Raw genomic sequence first — 23,255 nt, forward strand, 5'->3', positions numbered from 1 at the left:
TGCCAGATGGATCAGCAGTTTTACAAAGCTACAATAATAAGAGTCATAATAATAATAATAATTTAAAAAGTAACATTGTTTGTCTTTGTTCCATTCTCTTGACACACATTAATAGAGGAATTTTCACACCACATGTACAAGTTTACACATTCAGAAGATAGGAATGTACAGGAGCAACAACAGAAAGGGCGCCACATCGCCGGCGTCCCTCGGCCTGGGTTTCACGTTTGTGCTCAAAGTTCTGACCTGTACATGGTGCAGAGGCCAAACGTCCAGGGCCGGCGGAGCATCGTGAGACATACACTCACACACACACACACACACTCAGGACAGACTGCGTGGGCCCGCACACAGAGTGCTGCATTCATCGGCTCTCGGTCCGGATGAAGGGCGGAGGGGAGGGGGCGATCAGGATCCAGGAGTGCAGAGACTGTCTTTGTTTTAAATTTTTTTTGGATCTTCCAGGGTGCAAAACAATTATTACATACCATAGAGCAACCTGAACACTACATGATTCTGAAAAAGGAGGGCTTTCCCATCATATTTACATACATACACACACCAACAATCTTAACCCAGTTGGAGATGGGATACAGTGTCGTTTGCTTTACATGCATGGATTCTGTCGCATCCTGCCCTCCCTCATCTTCTGTACATCTGCTGGATGATGGAGTTACAGTATTACTAAGCAGCTACCCTGCACCTTAAAGTCAAGGTGGAGAACATGAATGAGGCATCTTCCAGTGCTGACTCCCCCACCCTAACGCACACCCACACAGAGGGATGCTGCACGGGAAACGCCGGATGAAGCCACCAAACATCGACATAAAGTAGATCCCCGTAACTGCAGGAATAAGATCAACACGGACCAGGGAGAAGGGAAGCGCAGCTAAAAAACACACGGAGCTCTGTTTTCGGCGCTGATCAGGAGGTACAATCATAAAATGGCACTCAGTGCTTTGCTCATTGGATAACAACATTCCCCTTCTCATGACGTAAAAGAAATCGCACAAGACTCCATTAAAAGACAAAGAGGGCACCAAAGCAAGAGCGAGCAGCCTCTTAATTACCAACGAAGAAGACAGGGAGGGGGCAAGTAGGTTGAGGATGACATTAGATGTGTACGCCTATGTTCCTTCACAAAATATTAAATTTTGCATTTCCAAAACTGAATTAATATTTTGACTGTATTTCACATTGTCGTAGCTCATTCTGTGAAAAATTAATAAATAAATAATCAACAAATTGCATGCTGATTTTTTTAAGGGCCATGTTGGACAGATCATTAGCATTAATAGTATATTAATTAATAGTGAATAGTACTGCACTTAAAATGTTAATTTCTTTTGAAAAAAAGAAAAGGCCACTTTCCTGCTTCAGGTCCGAGGCTACAGGGATGTGATATCAGGTAAATAATCACAACCCTCTATTTGGTCACAGAAGTTGAAATGTGGAAATGTTTTAACTTCTCACAATAATCATAGAATTATGAAGATATATTTTGGTAGAATTATTTTAATATATTTTTTGGCCTCTCCTTTTCCTTCACATGTTTTATGTAGGGAACTCTAGCATAAGCAGCATTTAAATATTTTGAATATCCATAGTATTAAAGGAAGAAAACAGTGATGGAAAGAGAGCAACAAATTAACTCCTGTGATGTCATAGGACAGAGAGCAGGTGAAAGATGAGACCCACGTCATCAGAGGAAAAAGCAGCTCAATAAAAGCTATTTAAAGCTGTCGTATGTCAAATTAAACTATTTCTGACTGTTCCCCTGTAGCTGAATCCCCTCTCTCTCTCTCTCTCTCACACACACACACTTACATTAATATGCCACCTTGAGATGTGATCATCTCAGAGCAGCAGCGTTTCTCCACAGAGCCGTAGTCATGCAGGCAAAGGTTGTGTCCCAGAGTCAATCTGTCACATCAGCAGATCAATGCAGATGCCAGTCGGCCTGATGGCGCTCCACGGGGGGGTGGGGGGGTGGAGATGAGAAGACCAAGCATAAAGCCGGCCAGGAAGGAATCAGGAATCCCAGGCTCCTCAGTTTCTGTCATTTTCTCCTTCAGAAGTCTCTTCTTGAAAACGAGCACATTTTCTTTTCCATCATGTTTTATGGTTTGCTGCCAAACAAGACATATGACACAAAGAGATGTGCACAGTTTGTACACGTAACACCCCCCCCCCCCACCCCCCTGCCACACACACACACACACACACACACACACACACATACTCGTGATGGACTGCTTTAAATGTACAGAGTGCTGGAGAAGTAAACGAGGAGGCAAGGTCTGTTTTGCAGCGTGGCCCAAGAGGAGGCCTGGGGGGGGGGGGCATTAGTCCTTGTGCTGTCACCGTAAATCACAAAGACCCCCCCTCCTCTTTGTGCTGTCACCTTCACGTCACCCACCACCCATACACCCAAGCCCCAGTGAACCCACACATCCAGGGCAGGGCTCCAGCCTCAGGTGGGGGACACCTGGGGGGGGGCCTCCCTAGCGACTGCTGTTCTTTATGGCTTCCTTCGCAGCTACAATCAGAGGCGTCAGGCTGGATAGAGGCTTTGCCAGCTTGAGGAAGGAATGCTGCAGAGGACAGAAAGCATAAAGACGTGTAGGCGTGGCGCTAATGAGAGCTGACAGTGAGGTGATAATGAAAGTACAGGTGAGATTGTGACTCGGTTCGAAAGCGTTTTATCAGAGCTACGAGAGTTTGTGCACGGCTGCTTAAAGACTTGGGCCCACCTGCAGCAGCTCCTTAGCAGAGCCTCTACGGTCCACATCCATCTCCAGGCAGCGATTGAGGAAGTCTCTGAACACAGATGACAACCTCTCGGGATTTTGCAGCTCTGGGGTCCCATTAGTAGCGATCAGGTACAGCGCCTGGAGAGTCAAAGCGACCATCAAACGAAGCCACGGCCAAAGATTAACAGGCGACGTCTACGACCAATAGCGTAGCGGCATCCAGCTCCCTCATGTCTTACCCGGAGAGGATTCTCATTCAGGTAGGGTGGTTCTCCCTCCACCATCTCTATCGCCATAATTCCCAGAGACCAGATATCCACTTTTGGGCCGTAAGCCTTTCGAGTCACCACTTCTGGCGCCATCCAGTAGGGCGTTCCCACCATCGTGCTGCGCTTGTTCTGTTCTGGAGTGATTTGGGCACAGAAGCCAAAGTCGGCTGCAGAGAGAGACGGAGTGGGGGGGGGGAGGCATTATTTTCTTTGTTTGCATTCTGCTCGAGCACATCAAACATGTCAGCTTTTACTGGCTTATGTGTTTTTTGCGGGTCTTTCACATACAGATCTTAAATAATTCTATCACAGACGGTGCTTTCTGTTTCATTCTACCTACGCTTAAGCCAGCAGCAGATTTACATGAAGCAAAGAGACAGACTCACTGAGCTTCACAGATCCGTCCATACCCAAGAGGATGTTGTCACTCTTTATGTCTCTATGAATCACCTGGTTGGAGTGAAGGAAGTCCAGGGCTTGAAGACACTGCAGAGTGAGAAATAAGATTAATGTTCAAATGTACGGCTGAACGCAAAGGTCAGATCCTCGCCGTCACAGAAGCAGCGGCTGGTGCTGACCTCTCTGCAGACTGCAGCAATCTGGCCCTCGTCCATGCAGGTTTCAGTCACCACATCTGTCAACGAGCCGCCGGCCAAGTACTCCATCACCACCCACAACTCGTCTCCCACCAAGTAGCTAAAAAAGAGAAGACAAATGTTAACCATCTTGTGGTTTGACTGAATTTCACGTTTGGGGTTTTCAGTTCAGACTCAGCACTGAAGAATCAATAATTCAGGCTTGATACGGGCAGATGTGGTGAGAAGGAGAACAGAACTTCCTGAGAAGAGGAGAAGCATCTTTATAAAAGAGAGAGAGAGAGAGAAACATTTTATTATTCCCAAAGGAAATTCTCAGAGTCACTAAGTCAGCTCGACTGCATGGAAGCTGGAGAACCTGGAGGGAACCGACAGAGACATACAGAACAGGACACAGCGAGGCCCCGGGTCAGGATAAGAACCCAGAACCTTCTTGCTTGCTACGTTTTTCTTGCATTAAGACAATAAGCACACAATAGACTAGTGGCTAATAATAAGTCAACAAACTGAATGCATGAAATAGAAAAGAGGAAAATAGAAAAGCTCCTATAGAGGGAATGACGCCGTTATGGCTTGTGCTAACCACCGTGGCACCAAGCTGGGCCTCGGCTGTCCCCAAGTGTCCAGAGAAGATGGACGGTTGTCCTTTGATCCTACTCCCCATATTGAGACAGTAGGTGGCACCACTGTACCTTTAGATTAATGCTTTTCAATTTTTTTGTATCCAGGCGGGTATCCGGAATCGCGCTCATAATTTAATGAAATCTAAATTAGATCAAGACCCATTTTATGATTTGTTTTCATCAACATCCATCCAGAATCTTTTCTGTAATCCTGCTAACAAACAAACAGACAAACAAACAAGCAAACTCCTTGGTGCAGGTAAATAACGTTTGTGTAAAATGTGACCCTGCGTGTGAAAACTAACCTGTCCAGGTAGTTTACTATGTTGGAGTTTTTGTTTTCCCTCATCACCAGAATCTCATTGATAATCAACTCTTTCTTGGGCTGCTGCTGCAGGTTCATCTGCTTGATAGCCACCTGAGAAAAGAGACGATCGTCCAGCTCAAACAAACAGACAAGCCCGGTGGCTGAGTCGGGACATTTACATCAGAATGTGACAAACCTCTTGGCCGGTTGCTATGTCGATAGCGGTGTAAACAGTGCCAGAGGCTCTGGTGAAACACAAGATCAAAATCACTTTGGTGAAAACATAAATAACACTAAATTCACAATATGACAATTTTATATGATTACTATTTTTGTTGTACAGAGGAAGCTGTGAAAATCAATGTACCGTTTACAACACCAATTCATGATCATAAATCCTGAATTATTCAGGATTTATGATCATTTGGTGCTGCCGTTATTCCAGAGGCAGGTTTAAGAGGACAGAGTATGATCGAATAATGTTCCTGTATCAATCTGGTGAGGAGGAATATTAATTTCATGCATCATTCAGACCGCAAATGATCAGGCTTAACTAAGAAACTGTGCTCTGCTGAGATGGATATAACTGGATTGTGTGAACTAGTTTGCATGTTTCCAGTTTTTGAGCATTTTTATTTCACCTTTCCTGATGTCAGAGACATGAAAAGTTAATTTTGGTCGCTTCCTGCGCTGCATCCAGAGGAGATTGATGGTTTACAACTGCAAGTTTAAGGAATTGCACAGAGCCATTCGTGTCCTTATTTGGAAGTGTAACTCATCTTAAATCCAGCTATGAAATCAAGCTTCCGCTTTAGCCCTTTTGAACTGCACCTAACGAGGGAACACCGAGCATATACTTAGGTAGTTATCTGCAGTTTCCTGATCAAGCGTGCAAATAGTTAGCTGTCAATATCAATTGAATGGAGCGTGAGAGAACAGCAGAGCGCGAGCGATGACCGAGCTAATCTAACCCAGGGCCATTTCAGGATACAGCCTTCACTTCCTCTCTGGTGTCTTCACAGTCCTTCAGCCTGTGTACCGCTCCCTCTCTGCTGGTCAGACCGACTGCTGCTAATGTCTATGTGTCATAAAGCGTGACCCGTTTATGGCCGCAGACAGACTCACCCTTGTCCTATTTTCTCAAAGCGAGTGTACTTCTTCTTGGGATCCCCCACGCTCACAATACTCCCTGAGCAAAAGAAAAGCAGACATGTAATAAAGGTTGATTGTTGTGTGGGCGGTCCACAGCGTTTACACGAATACCCATACGGACAGAAAACATCCCCGGAATAAAAAAGGCAGTGCGCTGCATTTGTGGTTTGCGATGCATGCTGGCAAACTGGAGCAGTCTGAGGAGAATGAATGCAAGGACAAAAATATTTGTCCAAATTTGAGGACATTAGTTGCTCTCCCTTCTAATGCCTAATTTATAAAAAACACACAAAACAGGTGCACTAGAAGTAATGAGTGGAAAGAAATCAGGCGGCCTGCCGTCTTCTGAGCACAGAGAGTTATTCACAAACGTGGCATCATCAGGATTTTGAATTTTGGGATTGCTTATAAATACATTAAAAAAAAACTAGAATAGTGAGCATATATAACTTTGTGTATGTTTGTATTAATAGTTTAAATACACAAGATAAGATACAGGACTTCTCCACCATGTTTCGGGTACTGTGCTTTATGCTATTATAATCATTTACAAAAATAAAAGAATCCATAATCTGACAATGCTTGCTCTTTTTGTGGCTGGTGAACGTGTCTCGGTGTTTCCAACACTCTTCCCTCGTAAATTTAAAGACAACTGAAGACATACTGAGTCGCTCTAAAATCTCCTCATCCGTCATTTTGGACTTCTTCCTCTGGCGGTCGGTGTGGCGGTACATGGTGCTGGACGTGTTGTCTGGCTGGTCCTGCGGCTCTGGGGGAGTCAGCACTTCCTTCGCGGGGGTGGGGGGCTTTGGCGGGTCCATGACGGAGCGCGTGTAGATCTGGGAGGAGGCCAGAGTCAAGGACATCCCAAGTCAGGGGCTGCAGTCGCAGCAGGAGGATTTCACCAACTCCTGGCTAGTGAACTCACAGATTTGGTGTGCTCGGGCCGAGGCGCAATGACAGGCGGGAGTTCGTCATCGTCATCTTCCTCTTCTTCTTCCTCCTCCTCCTCCTCTTCTTCCTCGTCTTCCTCCTCCGACACAGGTGGAGCAATTGGGGGATCTGATGATGATGTTTTGGCAGCCTGTGGGCAGAAATGTAAGCGAATGGAGCTGCACGTAATGAAAGAATTGTGTGTAGAACCTTTTTTTTTACTGTTTTTAAATTGTTATTTCTAGTTCGTGATGAGTTGTTACAACAGAGAACGTTCTGCAGAGAACCCCAAAACCAGCATGACATCAATAGACCTTTCTCGATCATGCAAGTCCTAGTGATGGGGGGTGGGGGGGGGGGTGGGGAAATACACCATATCCATTACTTTGGAGATATAGTGGTGAAATAATGACCTCACAAAGGTCTGCTGAAATGCTTGACCTTGTGGCAGTACATCTGACATTTCATGTGAAATAAAAATGGCAGGAAATGACTGCAGTGAAATTCTCAGGAGCGATTCTGTTAATAGTGACATGAGATATTGTGAGTTCAGCGGCAGCTTAAGAGAGAAGCATTAAAAGAGCGCGAGCCAGAGCAGTTTACGTGAGCTAATAGAAAGCATGCCGCCCACACTGCAGCCATGTACAATATGGTGATGAACTTGAACATCCTCTTGATATGAAAGACGCCTCGTAACGTGTGTGATTAATAAGCCTCAGGCATATTTTATGACGCCTAATGTTCAGCCTTTATTTACAGCCATTCAAAACTCTGCTGGCCTTGGATCATCTTCCTCTTACGGAGTGGAAACTTTGTCATCCACCTCCAGTCCCATCATGCGTAAAATGAAGCAGCGCAGCTTCGTTCTAATGATTAAAGGGAAAGTCCTTGAGGAGGAGAGCCCCAGTCAGTCACTCGTACTGGGTCTCCGGCCTACTCCAGGAAGGACTGGGCCAAGACTGCAGTGCAGAAATGAGTGTCTGTCTAACTGTAAGCAGTGGCACGTGTTTCCTTCATAATCATGCGCTAAATGATCATGAAATTGCAAGCATTGTTAGCAATGTGGTTCAGGTTGTGTGGAACATGAGCTCATACATGCAGTTTCAGTCATCACAACCCTCTGTGGCATGTCCGCCCCCCCCGTTCTAGAAAAAGATAAGCGGAGCTCTTGCCGAGGGTAGAAACTACATCTACAAAAACAAACCCGCCTGGAAACCAAATGTGTGTGTGTGCAGTTTGCATTAGCATTGCATTTGCATTGCATTAAGAAAAACTAGGAGGTCAAATTTAGCTTCAAAGCCAATGCAGATACATTGTATGCAGAGTAATATGGAGGAGTTACCTTGTCAAATAATGCGCTGCAGGTTCTAAGGCTGACAGGAGGCCCAGATGACAGCAACCGGTTCTGAATGTGAAGGTTGAGAATGGGAGGTTTTACTCAAAACAAACCCACACAATGTTTAAGAGGAGGGGGACTTTTGGGATGGGGGGGGGGGGGGGGGCAGGGGTACGCTACAGAGGGATGGATGTTCGGTTTCTAACTTGTCCTCTGCACCACCTGAGGACTGTCCAGGCCCAAGCCTATAGCACTTCCACTTTTATTCCTTCCGGCTTGCCACAGCAAATCAACTTCTCCACTTCACCCTGTCCTTTGAGTGAGCAAATCTAGTCTAAGGTGAAATTTAGATATTCTCGAGGATGTTCTAAATTCAATTTCGACTTCCTCGTCTGAACAAAGGTCGGTTTAGGATGTGACACGTAGAGGACTATAATGACATCGCAATCAATTCCCTCTTCTAGCCATCCAAACTGACCTTATGGGAAAATGAGAGAGAGAGCAGCTGTATGCCTATTTTAATCCTTATTAACAAGACAAGAAAACGGTAGGATATATGTGTATGTGATCAGAAAGCAACTTGCACATGAAAGATAACGGACTAGCTCTCAAATATTAATTGAAGGTGGTAATCAGAGAGACAGACTCAGTCAGCTCCTGACAAGTTACCGTTTCTCTCTTAAAGAGACGTTTTGCTTCTCCGGACCAAATATTGGCATCATTCCTGCAGTTCTGCTTGCCTGCGGCCCAATCCTGGGATGAAATGCGTGGCGCTGCAGCCAATAGCTGAGTCACCTCTGCAGACCACGAACCACTGTGACGGTGCAAGACCGAGATACTCACAAATACCTCCAGTGGGCCTAAGACAGTGCCGCGCCCACTCGCCCTTCAGAGGCGATGCGGCCTTTCAAGCAATAACACTGCGTTAAGTGGCGCTGCTGCTGCTGCTGCAGTTTGCCTGGGGGCAGCGAATCACGCCGCAAAGACTGGGATTCCACTTCCTCCCAGCTGAGTGCGTGCAGGCTGGTGCGTTCAAAGCATAGATTACTCTGGCCAAAGCCAGGAATGAGGTCAGCACAGCAGGAGTCCTTCGAGATGCAGTTGAGCCTCCAGCAAAGCCCGTCTATGGGTATTCCAAAATCCGGCTAAGTCGATTGGAAAAATAAACAATGAGCAGCAGCAGCAGCAGCAGCTCTGGGAGCGGTCACCGTTTCTGAGCAGGAAACTGATTGGCATGTATAACAATTAGAGCATTATCACTGCAGACTGAAGGCGGTAAGCCTCTAGAGGACGGCACACACTTTTCTCTGTCCATTAGTGGCAACAGACATTCTGGAAAGTAAAAAGTCTATCCCAGAGATTTCCTGATGGGAGTGAGTGAGAGGAAAGCGAGAAGATCTACTGCAGCCGAGCCAGAGAGGTTCACAGCGAAGGAGTAGCGCCTCCACTTACCTGTTAGCGCCAGACATTTATTACTTTCATTTCAGTGGTGTTCCACAATGCCTTTGTAATGCTTTCACTTCATTTTACTTAAATACATATCAAGGATTACCAGAGAGTCAAAGCAGGTCAAAATATGCACGTCAACAAATCAAACCAAAGTAGCAACCGCTAACGAAACAGCCCATATTTAACTAAAAACCTAATAAATACTACATTCGTTCGTTTGAAATCGATCCTTAAATGTCAGCTAGCTACTATTAACTGACATATTTTGTCAGAGAAGAATCAGTTTATGGTGTTTCCCCCATTAACACGTATTCTTAGATGTAACACAGAGAAAAACACACAACTAAAGTAAGTTAAAGGAATTAAAAGAGCTCACCAGAGTGTTCGCTGCGATGTACCCGTGTGCCGACTTGTCTGAAACAGACAAGGAACACGTACATAAACGTTTATTTAGAATTCAAAATTAAAGAGCCGACACATCTTTTCATGTTGGTGTTTAATGTTATGCTTTCTGAGTTTGCGCCTTGCCGACCTCCCGAGGTGAAGCTCATGTATTTCTGGTTGTTCACGGTCTCTTTGGAGTCGTAGAACTTTAAGACATCAAGCACGGCCTGCGGGTTCTTCTTCTGTTCCAGCTTGGTGATGTTTGAGGTCTGTAGGAGTCGAGCCCACTGCTCTGGGATACCCTGCAGAAGAAACGGAGGTCAAAGCTTCAAAATGGAATGTGACGTTTTAGCTTGAGGAAAGCGTATCGGTCGTCGACGGTCCTTGATTCGAGGCCAGAATCTGGTGAAATCAACATAAATCAAACCAACCTCTTTGAATGGTCATATTTTATTTCCAGAATGTCACCAAAATTAATTTATTTTGGTGGTTAAAATATTTTTTCTTGGAAATTTACTGACATGAGTTTGCTTTTTTGATTTTAGGAACTATATGCACAGCTGTAATTTTGTTTTTTTTAGTGTAACGTCTGTGTGAAGAGCTAAACTAACAAAGCATTTGGGACTTTCAGAAAAGAGAAGATAAACAAGTCGTGACTGCAGCTCCACGTCAAGGATTAGCACGTTTCAGAGGGAGTTCACGTTTAGACCAGGATGTAGCAGCAAAGGGTTTTGTTTTTTTTATACTGGAAGACAAGAGAGACATTTATAGGACAGACTGGCAGAAAGAAAACTTGCTCTTCACACAGCCATTAAGGAATCCTTTACAGATTCCTTTACATCCAAAAAAAAGGCAATTTTCTAATTCTTGCATCTGATTGTCTGGAGAAAGAGATACTCACTGTGAATTCTCCTGTTACAGCATCAAATCCAACATGAATGGTGTGTTCAAAGTCAGAGGGTAGGGAAATCTCAGGACGCTCCTTCTCTTTCTTCTTGTTGGCTAAAGGAGACAAAGAAAGAAACATTCAAGGGTTATGTGTAGTATTCTAATATGTAGGAATATAATAATGATAATAAAACTGCATTCATGTGTTGAGAGTGACGGAGAAGAAGACACTCACTCTTGTCTCCCCCGGGGAAAATAGAACGAAGGCGGACTTTCTTGTTTTTCTCTTCGGGAGCCATTGGAAGTGGTTTAGAGGCGTGATTCAACGATGAAGAGTCTCTGGAACTACTGTTCATTCTCAAGGGGGGGGCTGGTGGTTTCTCTTCAATATCGACACTATCAGACATCTTTGGTAGCACTCACAATGTCCTGTCAAAGACAAAGGGACACACTACTGTTAAGACTGACTAGGGGGGGGGGATATCAGAGGCACGTGAAGAAGGTTAGAAACATATAACCTGAATTTTGACTGAAACTTATGTCTAGAATACATAAGCAAAATATATTACCACGGGACTAAAATGAGAAATACAGTTTCCCACACCCTGAATTGATGCTTTAAGATCAATTCCCAAAAAATAATAGCTTTAGATTAGACAGATAATAACAATAATATCTCACAGAGCGCAGACCTCTGCCGAGCTGCTCGTTCCCCTCCTAATTAGATTTACACCGTCCACTTGGTGATCTGGATCATCACCAAAAGGTTCTAAACTGTTCTCGGCATCTTAACACACCAACCATGAAAAGTAAAAGTGAACAGAGCTGATGCTTTGCACAGTTGATATAGAGTTTATTTAGATTTAAAGGATGACAGGACTCCAGAAACTGTGACGTTGGCCGGTTTGAATGGCGGTTATCTGGCGCATGCGGTGAACTCTGGTGACCAGCGGCTCTGTCGGGTCAGCCAGGGGTTGATTCTAAGAGAAGCTGGCAAGAGAAAACGCTTCCATCACTTATGATCCGCTCATCTACCCAACTCCTCCACCGTCTCACCCGGAGGCCAAGCCCATCATGGGATGTGCAGCACAATTGCCCCAGAAAGCGGGTCGTCCAAGCTGCCCCCCTTAGTGGAGACCTACATTAGGAAACAAAGGCTACTCCTTGGTTCCTGGTCGGGCGCCAACTGCCTCAGACAAACGACACGCGTGTCTTCTCAGCATCCGAGCACAATCGCCTCCGCCGAGGTGAGGCAGCGTTTGTCTGTCCGTCCGTCCGTCTGTCAGCAAGATAACTCAAAAGGTTCTGGATGGATCTGGATGAAATGTTGGGAATGTTACCGGGAACAGATGATTTCATTTTGGTGACGATCCTGGATTCCGGATCACTTTGAAATTTTCGGTAGCATTGCAGTCAATGGAGCTTCAAAATGTGTTCCTCAATATCTCGGTTGATTATTGGCCGATGTTTATATGACACATTCATGTGGGGGGGGGGGCTCTATCTCACCACCAAATTTAATCTGGATGGAATCCAGAATGGAGTCGGTAAAAAAAGATTGGAAACCCCATTTAAGGATTCTAAAATCTGTTACAAATCAACTCTGATTCACGAACTCGACTATGAAACCACCATTTACCAATAACATGTCATGTGAAAAGTCTTGAAGATCCAACTACCATGATAGTTATTTCCTAATAAAGTTAACTCCCTCCCTTCCGCTCATAAATTGGCAGGAACCTTATTGTAAGCCTTTCAAAGTGCAGCTGTATCCATGAGAAACTAATATTCTCAAACAACTCACTCCTGCCTGCACAAAGTAAAGATAAATGTTAATCCAGTGTATCGGCAAGGAACTATATAGCTATTTTTTTTTTTTTTTAATGACAGACATTCATGATCTTAACGTTAATGCACATTCTAACATCATCGTCCTGGTTTATCGCCAGGATCTTGTGAGATTCTTGGCTGCTGGAAGTTTCGACCATGCTGGGTGAGTCATAATAACAACAGCAAACAGGTTTCTTGAGCTTTGAGGTTAGGCGTGTCACAAAACCAGGCGAAGCTCTGCTGTTAATGGGGGGGAATGTCACAACACGCTACAGCGACTCGGAGTCGCCAACAAAGAGGCCGTCGCAGCGCAGTGGGAAAACTGCAGCAGAAAGCGTCTCAGGCTAAAGAAGGACAGAGACACCGTGTCAAGTTGTTGTCCCCGATAAGGACGTACAGGGGACATGTTAAAGCAGCTGTGAACTGATGCTTCTGTTGATCCGTTAACACTGCAATGAACACATTCTTGCAGGCTACAAGTACGTCCTGCAGCTTTTATAGTCAGGCACTAGAAGCGGACTCACTAACAAGCACACATGTATCCCACGCAGGAAGTCTGACAGCAGCCAACCAATCGATGAGGTCGCTATCCAGTCGGCAAATACAGAGGACCCAAATCAATGCCATCATCAAAGCATCATCTGACATTAGTCTGAAGGGTTCCTCCCCCACACAAAGATAAAATGGACACTGTTGCACCGTCCTCCTTGAGTTCATGCAACATATTAGGAACAGCACAGGCTCCTAAATGTGATGATGCAGTTGAAAGGGCTACTTGAGAGCAGCAGAGATGAATTATTGAGGCGAAAAACATGCCGGAGTCCGACTTCAGTCATTTCTACCTCAGGCCGGAGGAGGGATCTGAGCGGCCAGCTGGAGAAACACAACAGGAGATCACAGGAACGCAAGAGTTATTGACCACAAATCTCTCACTCGCTGTGTCACCTGATGCCGACGGCAGCAAAAAAGATGGCCGACGATTCGTGACAAAGAATCAGGGATGTCTGCGCCGACATAAAACACTGACCTCTTTACTGCGCAGACTGACGGGAAGGCAAGCAGTCAGCGAAACGCACATCGGCTGGTCTCTCAGCATCACAGAGCAACTCGGCGCCTGCATCCGGCCCGATGCTGAAGAGAGTCGTCCACGGAGCCGGACAATCGCTCAGAGAGCAAAATGTAAAAGATCAAAGCTCGTTCTGCTCGCCGTGCTTTGGGGGGGGCATTTTGCAGACGTGCCCCCTCCACTCAGATATTACTGGGAATGTTTTCTATCCATGCAGGGCAGGTGTCTTCGCTGCGTTTTCATACATTAAAGCTGAATTCGAACGGCTGTCAGAGGAGGAGGCTCTAATCTTGAGCCAATGGCTGCCCAGTAATGCCCCCCCCCCCAAAAGAAAGCGGGAGGAGGGCTGCATGAGCCCAGCTCTTCGTGCCCAGCTCTTAGGACACGCTCTCTGTTTGACTTGGATGCTGATTACTTGGACGGGATGGACGGCTAGAGGGCATTCAAAGGATGAGGAGGAAGGTAAGGGGGGGGGGGCACTCCAGAACCGCAGCTTAGCATTGTTAGCTCCATCTTGGCGCCGTGCATGAAGCACTTCTAGCGGCCACTGGAGAGTGTTTCAGAGACACCTCGTCAGAAACGCTGGCCTGTGCTCCTGTCCCTTTACAACAGTCAACACAGACACTCGGGACTGGAGGACAGACGGTCGACAAGTCATTACTCCGCTCTGAAATGGCTGACCTGACGAGGTCACAATAAAATGCACACAGTCACGGTGAAGACCCTTTTATTTCTAATGAAGGTCATGTCCTTCATTAGCAGTCTCTTTGTGCTTGAGATCTCCTCTGGCCAGCTGCTCCAGTCAAACACAGAGAAGTCGAGTTTTCTGTTGGCTCAGCCCCCCCCCCCCCCCCCCCCCTCCCCCCCCTCCCACCCCAGGGGTCGGCCCTCACCGCCTCTAAATCTAATCACCAGGATTCAAATCTACCCCGAAGACCTTTTCTGTGAGGAGCGATCTACGTTCTCCCCGTGTCGGCGTGGGTTCCCTCTTTGTTCTTCGGCTTCCACCAAAAACATGCAATTCAGAAGAATTCAAAATCATCCGAACTCGGTCAACTGGCATAGGCTCCGCCTCCCACGGCCTTACACGGGATAGGAGATTACAGAGACAGAATGAATGAATGAAAAGGTTTAGTGACAAAATATTGATCAGTGTCCCACTCCCAGAATGAGGCTAACTTGAAACGTTAGAAACAGAAGACAGTACTGTTGTGTTGAAACATCTGTGGAAATGAAACTTGATGAGGCGCGGATGGGCGGACGGGATGGATTCAGCCCATTTCTGCTTCCCTCTCCTGGCTTTGCTCGTGACGTGGGATAAAAACCAGGACATTAAATTACAGCTGGATACTATTACACAGAACTGACGACTGCGATGAAATATTTCTGGACGTATCAACGTCTGTCTCAAGAGGCTCCACGGCCTTCGTTTCTGGAGCCCTTCTCTGTCAGACCTCGTAACTCTAGTTACTCTATAGCCGCCAATGTTTGATTCACGGAACAGAGCCGTCCAAGTGACCTCATCACGCGTCTAATTTCACATGTTATTGATTCAAGATTTGAAAGCAGCAGCAAAGACGAATACCGAGGCTGGTGATGAATATAGATTTGATTACATATTGACGCTGCAACAACAGCTTCAGTACATATTCATAGCAACAGTTGTTTTCGCTTTTTGTTAATCGCTTTACTGCCTGCAGGAAAGTCAGGTTTATTAATAAATAAATACATTGATCAAACTGACAATTCCAGATTTAGCCCGATGAGAACGTCTTCAGAGAAAGATATAAAACATGCACATGGGCTTCTAATGGTCAGAATGTTATTAAAGGCTTATGCTTGTTGAAAATATGCAAATGACAACACGATGAGATCAGGAGTTTGGATAGACTCCTCCCTCTCAAATGCACCTGACTCACAAAACAAACAAAAACTTTTTTTCAATTGATCGTTTGAAAAAAACTCTATATAGACCAAAAAAAAGTAAAAACCAGCGACTCTGGTACACACAAAATGTTTTTATTGTGTTCATAAGGATGAATCGACATCCTCAGACTAAAACCATCACGATTATACATGATTTTCTGATTTAAATCTCATTTAGTCCAAAAGAGACACTTTATGTTTGTTTGCTAATCGGGCCTACATTGACCTTATCCCAGTGCTAACCAGCACACTAAAGTACAGCGCATCCCAATGACGACACGGATGAGATGCAGGAGTCAAGAAAAAAGAAAATAAGAAAACATTTTCTGTAAATATCGTAAGGTGTTTTCTTACATTACATTTTTGACAACATTTTGAACTGTTTTTTTCCAGTTAAACCCCAGAAACCCCGTCTGAGACAAATCTCACCCACAGAAAGTGACAAAATTCAACTTTTCAACCAAAACGTGAAAATTTGAAATTATTGGAAAATATAAAATCCTATTTGAGATATGCTCTGTGTGATGAAAAAGCCCACTCAAATGCCCGCACGCACACACACGCACGCACACACACACACACACACACACACACACACACACACACACACTTCATTAAGAACATCTAAGCTGCAGAAGTAAGCACCATTCAAGTAAAAGCATGAAACAAAACTATTGAATAGTTGCAGGAAACACACAGAGGCCCGTTCAGTCAAGTAGACAAAATCTATTAAAATAAGCTTCCTTATTTCTCAGCTCTCTGACTCCACTGGCTTCCTGTCTTGGGGAAGGCTTCTGTTTCATAAACCCCCTCTCCCTCAACGGTTTTACTTACAGTATTACATATATATGTTACATTTCAGTAATAAAACCATCATAAGGCAAGTACACTGCAAAGAGGCCCATCCTAGACGAGGAGTGGCTGAATGTGAAACAGAATCCTGGTGTTGGACTTCCTCCCTGACAGAAAGCACATTTATGCAACGGTTTATTCAAACCGGAGCTTCCTGAACGACAGACCGTTCATCACAGCAAAGCACGATGATCATTGTTCTCTTTCTCCTGACATCTTCGAGCACTAGCTTGAAAATGCTAAGTGTTTTAGAAGGTGCTTTGCATGGCTTCGTCTCTTAACCTCTAATTAAGAAAGAGATTGCGAGTAGGAACCGCGTTGTAGATCAGAGTCTGTGGCGGCTTACAGGAAGCTGCGGCAGAATCAAGCGGAAGACATTGGAGTCATCAATTATGCAACTTGGACCACGAGGCCACGGGGATGTCCAAATCCTTCGACGTGTCAGGCAGCTTTCGACGTGACCGGCCACCTTCACGGCCAAGCAGCAGCGGCGCTTCCCTGGAAGCAACGCTACATTCGGCGTGACGTTTAAAACATTACGCTGTAATAACGAATAGGATTTACTTTCATATCGGACCTTGACAACACGGAAACGTGTGATCAATAGATCAAGCGATGCTTCACGCAGTGTGGCTTAGAAGTGACAACCAGAACAGCTTCTGTTTGCTTTAAGGCTCCCTATTGTCGTGTGCGTTGGTGTGGCATGGGCGGGGCATGTTTGAGAGGGGAGGAGGGTAAACCCTTCTGCAAAGCCAGCCGGGGCACACCCTGGACGCATCGCCAGCACATCGGCGATCTTAAAAGACAGGTATTGAGCCGAGGACTTTTCCTTGTAGTGGAGTATTTTCAGAGGTTGCTATTTGTACTTTTACTCGAGTAAAGGACTGGAATACTTCTTCCTCCACTGATTGACTATTTACTGGGTCATTAATTTTGAGATCTCTCCTGTCGATGAAACAAACGATGACTTTGCACGCACTCTCACCGCGAGGTGTGCGTTTGTTTCAACAAGGGATCCATCTGAGACGGAACCCGAACTCCTGACAGTTAATGTTGGAGGCGGCTTCATGGAGCGAAACGTGTGGAGGCGTCCGCTCGAGAAGCAAAGCAAAGGGAATCTACAAGAGCGCAAATAGACGTGTTCCTATTGGATGAGACAGATCCCGCACCTCCTCCTCAAGCGACTTCCAGCTGATATGGAAATGTGGAAGTCCTTGCAAAGACTCTGCGAAGCGTCTTCATCTCTCAACCCACACGTCATCCATTCCATCTCTAGCGTTTTACGCTCTCCATCTCGACGCGCCATTAGAAGTCTCTCAATTTATGGATCCTCCTCATTCCCAGGAGAGACATTCCTCCGGCTCTCTCGAAGCCAAATTTGCAATCTGTGTTTTGACGCGTCAGCCACACAAGAACTACCTTTGTCATTAAATAAACAGGCGAACACACACACACACACACACACGCACACACAGAGGAGAGGGAAAAAAGCAGCAGACATCAAGCAAAGGAGATTACAGCGGGAGCTGTGTCAATGTGTCAGTGTGTGAGCGTTCCCCAACTGTCTCCCTCCATCCATCTCTCTCGCTTACTCTCCCTCCCCTCTCGGAGACAAAATGGCCAGATGGCTTCCAATCCTGCATGCTAATCCACGACACGCAGAGTGTAACCCCGACACACCTTCCACAAGACCTTAGACACAAACCCACGCCCCTCGCGAGGCCACTGCACATTTACAGCGACGGGTCCCACCGGCCGGTAACAGAACCGGGGCGATGGCGGCGCAACTCGTCCAGGCCAAGTCGCCGAGCAGGCGGAGGCCGGTTTGCGTGTGCCGTGTGCCAAACTCTATCATATTTCAGGCAGGCTGCGATGCCGAGATGCGGTTCTGTGTCCGCCGCTTTTGTTAGCCAAGGTGAGGTAAGACAAGATGTGTGTGTTGGGTTACACTGGCCGGTAGGAAACACGGGGGGGAAGTCCAGAACCGCATCTACAATATATATATATATAATATGAGAAAACCACTGATGAGGCACGGAAAGTCATATTGTCATTTATTGAAGCAATAATTGAGTATATATATACATCCTATGATGATTTAGTAAATGCATTTTTCTACATAATAATAATCATTTGAAAATGTATGATTAGCAGAGATGCTAACTGATGTCAAGCCTCATGTGAGGAAACAACAATACAGGCAAACACCAGGCTTGGTATTTAGCCTGCACAATTTATGTTGACAGCATAAACTCCGTGCTTTTAGAATTTATCGACGCCTTTATTTTCAGTAAAGCAGGACGCACGCAGCTCAGACCTGACACATTCCACCATATTTTTTTCCTCTGGCAATGGCTTCTCTCTGCAAGCTTTCCTTTAAAATATTAAATGTTCATGAGGCGGAGCCGACACAGAGCGAGAAGCTGCTGTATAGCCTGCATGGATATAAAGGTGCATCGCCGCATCACACACACACACACACACACACCGATGGGCTCTGACTCGGCCTCGTCTCCACACGGCACAAACTACGTTCGGCTCTGACAGACTTCACAGGGAATTTCACAATTCCAGGTAGAAATCTGTGTTCTGGGAGTTTGGACACACGGACCAGGAGTGAGTGGGAGTGCTGCATCACATCTGTATCAACAGAAACGGGTTGAAGAGAGCACCCCCCCCCCTCCCGCCCATTCCCTTTACAGTTATCTCACCATCCCTCGCTCACCGATGTGACTCCCTAAACATCCATATTCATCACGACAGCCGGACAACGGGGCCTCCCGCTCGGCCCACGCTCCTCGTGCGCTGGAGGATGACTGTGATCGGGATGTCTCCATCGCCCTGACGACACGGCCTGCGTGTGAACAGCGGCGATGGCCTGATGAATGCGGCAAACCGGTCCCTTCCTCCCTCCAACACCGGCTGTGGGAGAACCCAAGAGGTAGGAGAGCTCGGCGCTCACAGGCCCAGCCCCCCGGCCCCCCCACCCACCCCTGATCCCCAGTGAGGTCAGGTGACCAGATGTTGTATATCTCCCTGTCACTAGAGCCGCCATGAAACCGGTACACACATTCATGTTAAAGCGAGAAGACGGAGGCGCCTCTCTGCCCTGTGTGTGTGTGTGTAGACATTGAATGGAAAAGCCGTTTCTTCATGAAACCCTCCCTGTAAAGGCCGTAACCGAGGCAACAAAAGATCACTCCTCCTCAGCACGCGAAGCAGCCATCACCTTCCCATCCGAAGGCACAGACAGCCCGGATCCCTCCGTCAGCCTCGGATCGGCAGACCCAAAATAGCTTTGCTGCTTTTTCTGTTCCAGTGTTGCTGCTGCAGCTGCTGCATCTCTCTAGGACTGTCACACGCACGCACACACGCACGCACACACACACAAACACACACACACACACACACACACACACACACAAGGCCTGCACAAACGCCACCATTGATTCCAACACCTCCCCATCAATACAGATGCTATTTGTGAGGCACACGGAGACGCGGGGCTGCGGCGGGGCTGCGGCGGGGCTGGGCTTCGTGATGATACCGACATCCAGCTCACCCTCACGGGCAGGCTGCTGATGAAGCCGCCGCCTCCTCGGCCGGTCAGAATACAGAGTGGAAGAAGGGCAAAAAGGCTACAAAGCACCCCTATATGCAGCCTCCTCCTCCTCCCCCTCCTCCACATCCCATACTGCACACACAGCGAGGGATTTACCTGAAATATGTCTTCACATTCTCCGGCTCGGTGTTTCGCGTCGGAGCCCGGAGCTCTCGGGGGTTCATCGTCCTACTGACAGCTCGAAGGCAGGAGAGCCATTCTGCCGTCAGAGCAGTTCCTGGGCCCGAAAGCGGAGCTTGTTCGGCAGGCTGGATGCTCCACTGGCTGCTCGCTGTTCCCTAGTCCGTGATGTCATCCGCCCTGCCTCGCCCATTGGCTGAGAGGCGTGGAGGAGGAGTCAGCCGACGGGGCGGACAGGGGTTGGTTTTCCGTTTGACGGAGCAAACAGCAGGCGGGAGGGAGTTTACATATAAATAGTAGGGAAAAAAAGAAAAAGTAAATAGAAAATGAAGTAATTTGCAACAAATGTTAAACAATTACGAGACAACCAAATTGATGAAATCACCGCATTTTGTATATTTTTAAAGTGTATAACAATCATGACCTGAGCATTTATTTTATCAGTGGTAAATGGAATATACTGTACTCTGCTTTTATTTTGTGCAGGAAGGAGGTTAAATTAGTATAATATATAATTTAAACCCAGTTTAAAATGACCAGTCCTCCAAATAAATAAAAGTAATTATATAATTTGAGTATTAGCTATACGTGTATAATATTCTTTTTTGACACAGTAATGCTGCTAATATATTAGATAATCATCCTGTTTCCTATTATTTCTCTCTCAATATGTTTTTCCCCCCCAATCCACCAGCAGGGATGTGATCATGTGACCAGTTTATGAAATCAGAACAGGTCTCCAGCTTTTATAATACTATTTTACTTTTTTTTCTGCTTACTTTTAATCAGGATGGCTTCAGTATTCGCTATTCTGAAATAAAACCAAATGACGATATTTTTTCTTTCCTCTTCTACAGCACGACAGCGACTCTGGGCCCCTGAGCAGGCGGCGACAACAAACCAAAAACTTACTGCCTTTGCCCTAATTTGCCTATGATGTCATCTTTTTTCTCTCTCTCACCTGTGATTGGCTAACCGGCACAGCATCTGCCCAGTCTCATGGCTAGTGCTTGTAGCCCAGGGTGGAGGCCTATTTGAGTGTAGTGAATCATGACTAGTTGTCCTGACAACCCCTCTAATGTCGATTTCTTGTCGAGCAGTGCGGCTGTAATGTTGCTCCAATAAGAAAACCTGATGACTACATAAAGACAATTTCCCTTTAAATCCTTGATTATCAAATTGTTGCTATCCTGTTTGCAATCCTGTATAAAAATCTTGGTAATAATGCAGATTAAATAATAAATGTGCTGGTTTGGAGGTCTTGGGGATTATAAAATAACTGAAAGATGATGAATAATGTATACAAGCATATATTTCTCAGGTTTTGCGGGTGAGCAAATGTAGCAACTCCCTGATTAACCCTCACCGACATAGACAGTTGTTATTTTTATTTGTATTTATTTATATCAAGCATCCTCAGTGATGTTTCTAGTTGAGATCTATGCTCCTTTTTTCTGCTTTTATTTTCTCACTCATCTAACTCCTCTCGTCCGACTACTCCAGTGTGTTTTCCCATCATGGTTAGCATCTGCCCCGCCCTTTTGTGGCGTCACCTGTTTCGTTTGCCCCTCTTCACAGATTATTTAGTCAGTGTGTTCTTTCCTGTCTTAGTTTCTTCTGATGCATGTCAAGTTCCAGCCTTTATTTCTAGCGATTGCTCAAAGCTCGACTTTGTCTTCTCCTCTCAGTTGTTTGCCTGATATCGCTCAACTGTGTCCCGAACCTGTTTTTCTGGAAAGCAAAGACCACATTTTTGAAGTCTGTGTTTTTTGAGTCACGCTTTTGAGTCCAATTTCCTGTGTGGCTCCGGTCACGACATAGACAGGAAAGAAAATTGTACATATTCATATCACATATTTTCTGAATTTGCTCCCTGCTCTTAGCTCACAACCTGCTGTGATATTCAAATATATGGGTGTCTGGTTTCTACATATTCAAATACGTTTGCAGGTTTTTCTCTTTTTAATTAGTTTCAGGCATCATGTGACTGCCTCTGTTGTTGTCAATACTATATTGATGAAGGCACATCTGAGGTGTTTCCCCGTTTTGAGCTCAGATAAAGAACGAGTGGTGGAAACGTGAAGGCTCAGTATTCCTTCATTGTTTGACATGTTCTCTTAAATCTGGAGTGGCGGATTTGCCTTTTCCAGTGTTTGCCCATTTTACTTCAGATACCTTTTTATTATATTTTTAATTTAAATTCCCAGTGGGGGGGCTGACCCTGCAGTTGTCTGGCTGATGAAAAGGAAATACAGTGGGGCAGGTCATCTGTCAGAGGTCCACCACATGGGCAAACATTCTGAAACACATGACCAATTGAGGTCACCATTAACCCATCTGAAATGTTATGCTCTGAATATTGTTATGTCGGCCCTAATTCCTCTATAGGGCCTAATGATATAATATAATGTGAATTATCATCAGTGCTAATATTGCATGTCCAAACTACCCTCCATGTGTGCAAGAAGAATGTTTCATTCCGCACAAAGGAAGGAAGACATTTGAGACGATAGGTTCTTTGGTCTAGAATTGAATAATCCTAGCGCTGGTCAATCGCTGCTTCATAAACGATATCAAATTATGGTTTAGATGATCACATTACGGCGGAGCTCTCTGCGCCTCAGGAGCAGAAGCAGAGGGAAGCTTCAGAGAGATGTTCAGGCCTTGGAGGAAATGGTGATATACGAGAAGTGATGACGTGTGATGGTGAATCTCACTGATCTAAAGGTCACTTTTTCTGCCACTGAAATCACAAAAAAAAAAAACAACTCTCACCATTCCTGGAAATACGTCTCGCACCGGCTCCTTTTAATTCATGTGAACATATGTTCTATAGTACGGATGCTGACCTGCACCATCAGATATGACTCCTTTGTCCACACGCTGCTACTCTGTGATTTTGGGGGAGGTGTGTGTGTGTGTGTGTGTGTGTGTGCTTTGAAACATCAAAGTTGAGTGTATCTGATGGCGGCAGGCCGGTTTGATGGGTCTAATGTGGGTATTGTTTCCCTGTGAATGAGCTCTGTGATATCCTGTGATGCTAAACCAACCTGACAATGTGCTGATGAAATATGATAACAAAACAATTTTACTTCCATTCAGAGCAGAATCACGTCACGGAGGCAACTTGTTTATTTACCGGTGAGATA

At 45.7% G+C, this 23,255-nt stretch overlaps 1 protein-coding gene across 1 annotated transcript; it reads right to left on the reverse strand.

The window, feature by feature from the left end:
* Positions 1–2,504: 2,504 nt before the first annotated feature.
* LOC137900904 (serine/threonine-protein kinase PAK 3) lies at positions 2,505–20,204 on the reverse strand. The gene is made up of 16 exons (XM_068745051.1): positions 20,083–20,204; positions 10,926–11,119; positions 10,704–10,804; positions 9,951–10,104; positions 9,795–9,832; positions 7,976–8,038; positions 6,629–6,784; positions 6,365–6,539; positions 5,674–5,737; positions 4,745–4,793; positions 4,547–4,659; positions 3,601–3,718; positions 3,409–3,508; positions 2,993–3,189; positions 2,754–2,891; positions 2,505–2,594 (listed from the first exon to the last, which is right to left on the reverse strand). Exons 2-16 carry the CDS (start codon positions 11,095–11,097, stop codon positions 2,505–2,507), a joined length of 1,728 nt encoding a protein of 575 aa, XP_068601152.1. The 5' UTR covers positions 11,098–11,119; positions 20,083–20,204.
* Between the last annotated feature and the right edge of the window lie 3,051 nt (positions 20,205–23,255).

This window comes from Brachionichthys hirsutus, chromosome 10, assembly GCF_040956055.1.
Source record: "Brachionichthys hirsutus isolate HB-005 chromosome 10, CSIRO-AGI_Bhir_v1, whole genome shotgun sequence".
Classification (NCBI taxonomy): domain Eukaryota; kingdom Metazoa; phylum Chordata; class Actinopteri; order Lophiiformes; family Brachionichthyidae; genus Brachionichthys; species Brachionichthys hirsutus.

Excerpts from the sequence above, each read along its gene's own strand:
- LOC137900904 (XM_068745051.1), bottom strand. The coding sequence starts at position 11,097 with ATGTCTGATAGTGTCGATATTGAAGAGAAACCACCAGCCCCCCCCTTG. Across the intron at positions 10,105-10,703 it reads CTGTAACAGGAGAATTCACA|GGTATCCCAGAGCAGTGGGC; the intron begins GTGAGTATCTCT and ends TTTCTTCTGCAG. Across the intron at positions 6,785-7,975 it reads GCAGCGCATTATTTGACAAG|GCTGCCAAAACATCATCATC; the intron begins GTAACTCCTCCA and ends TTCTGCCCACAG.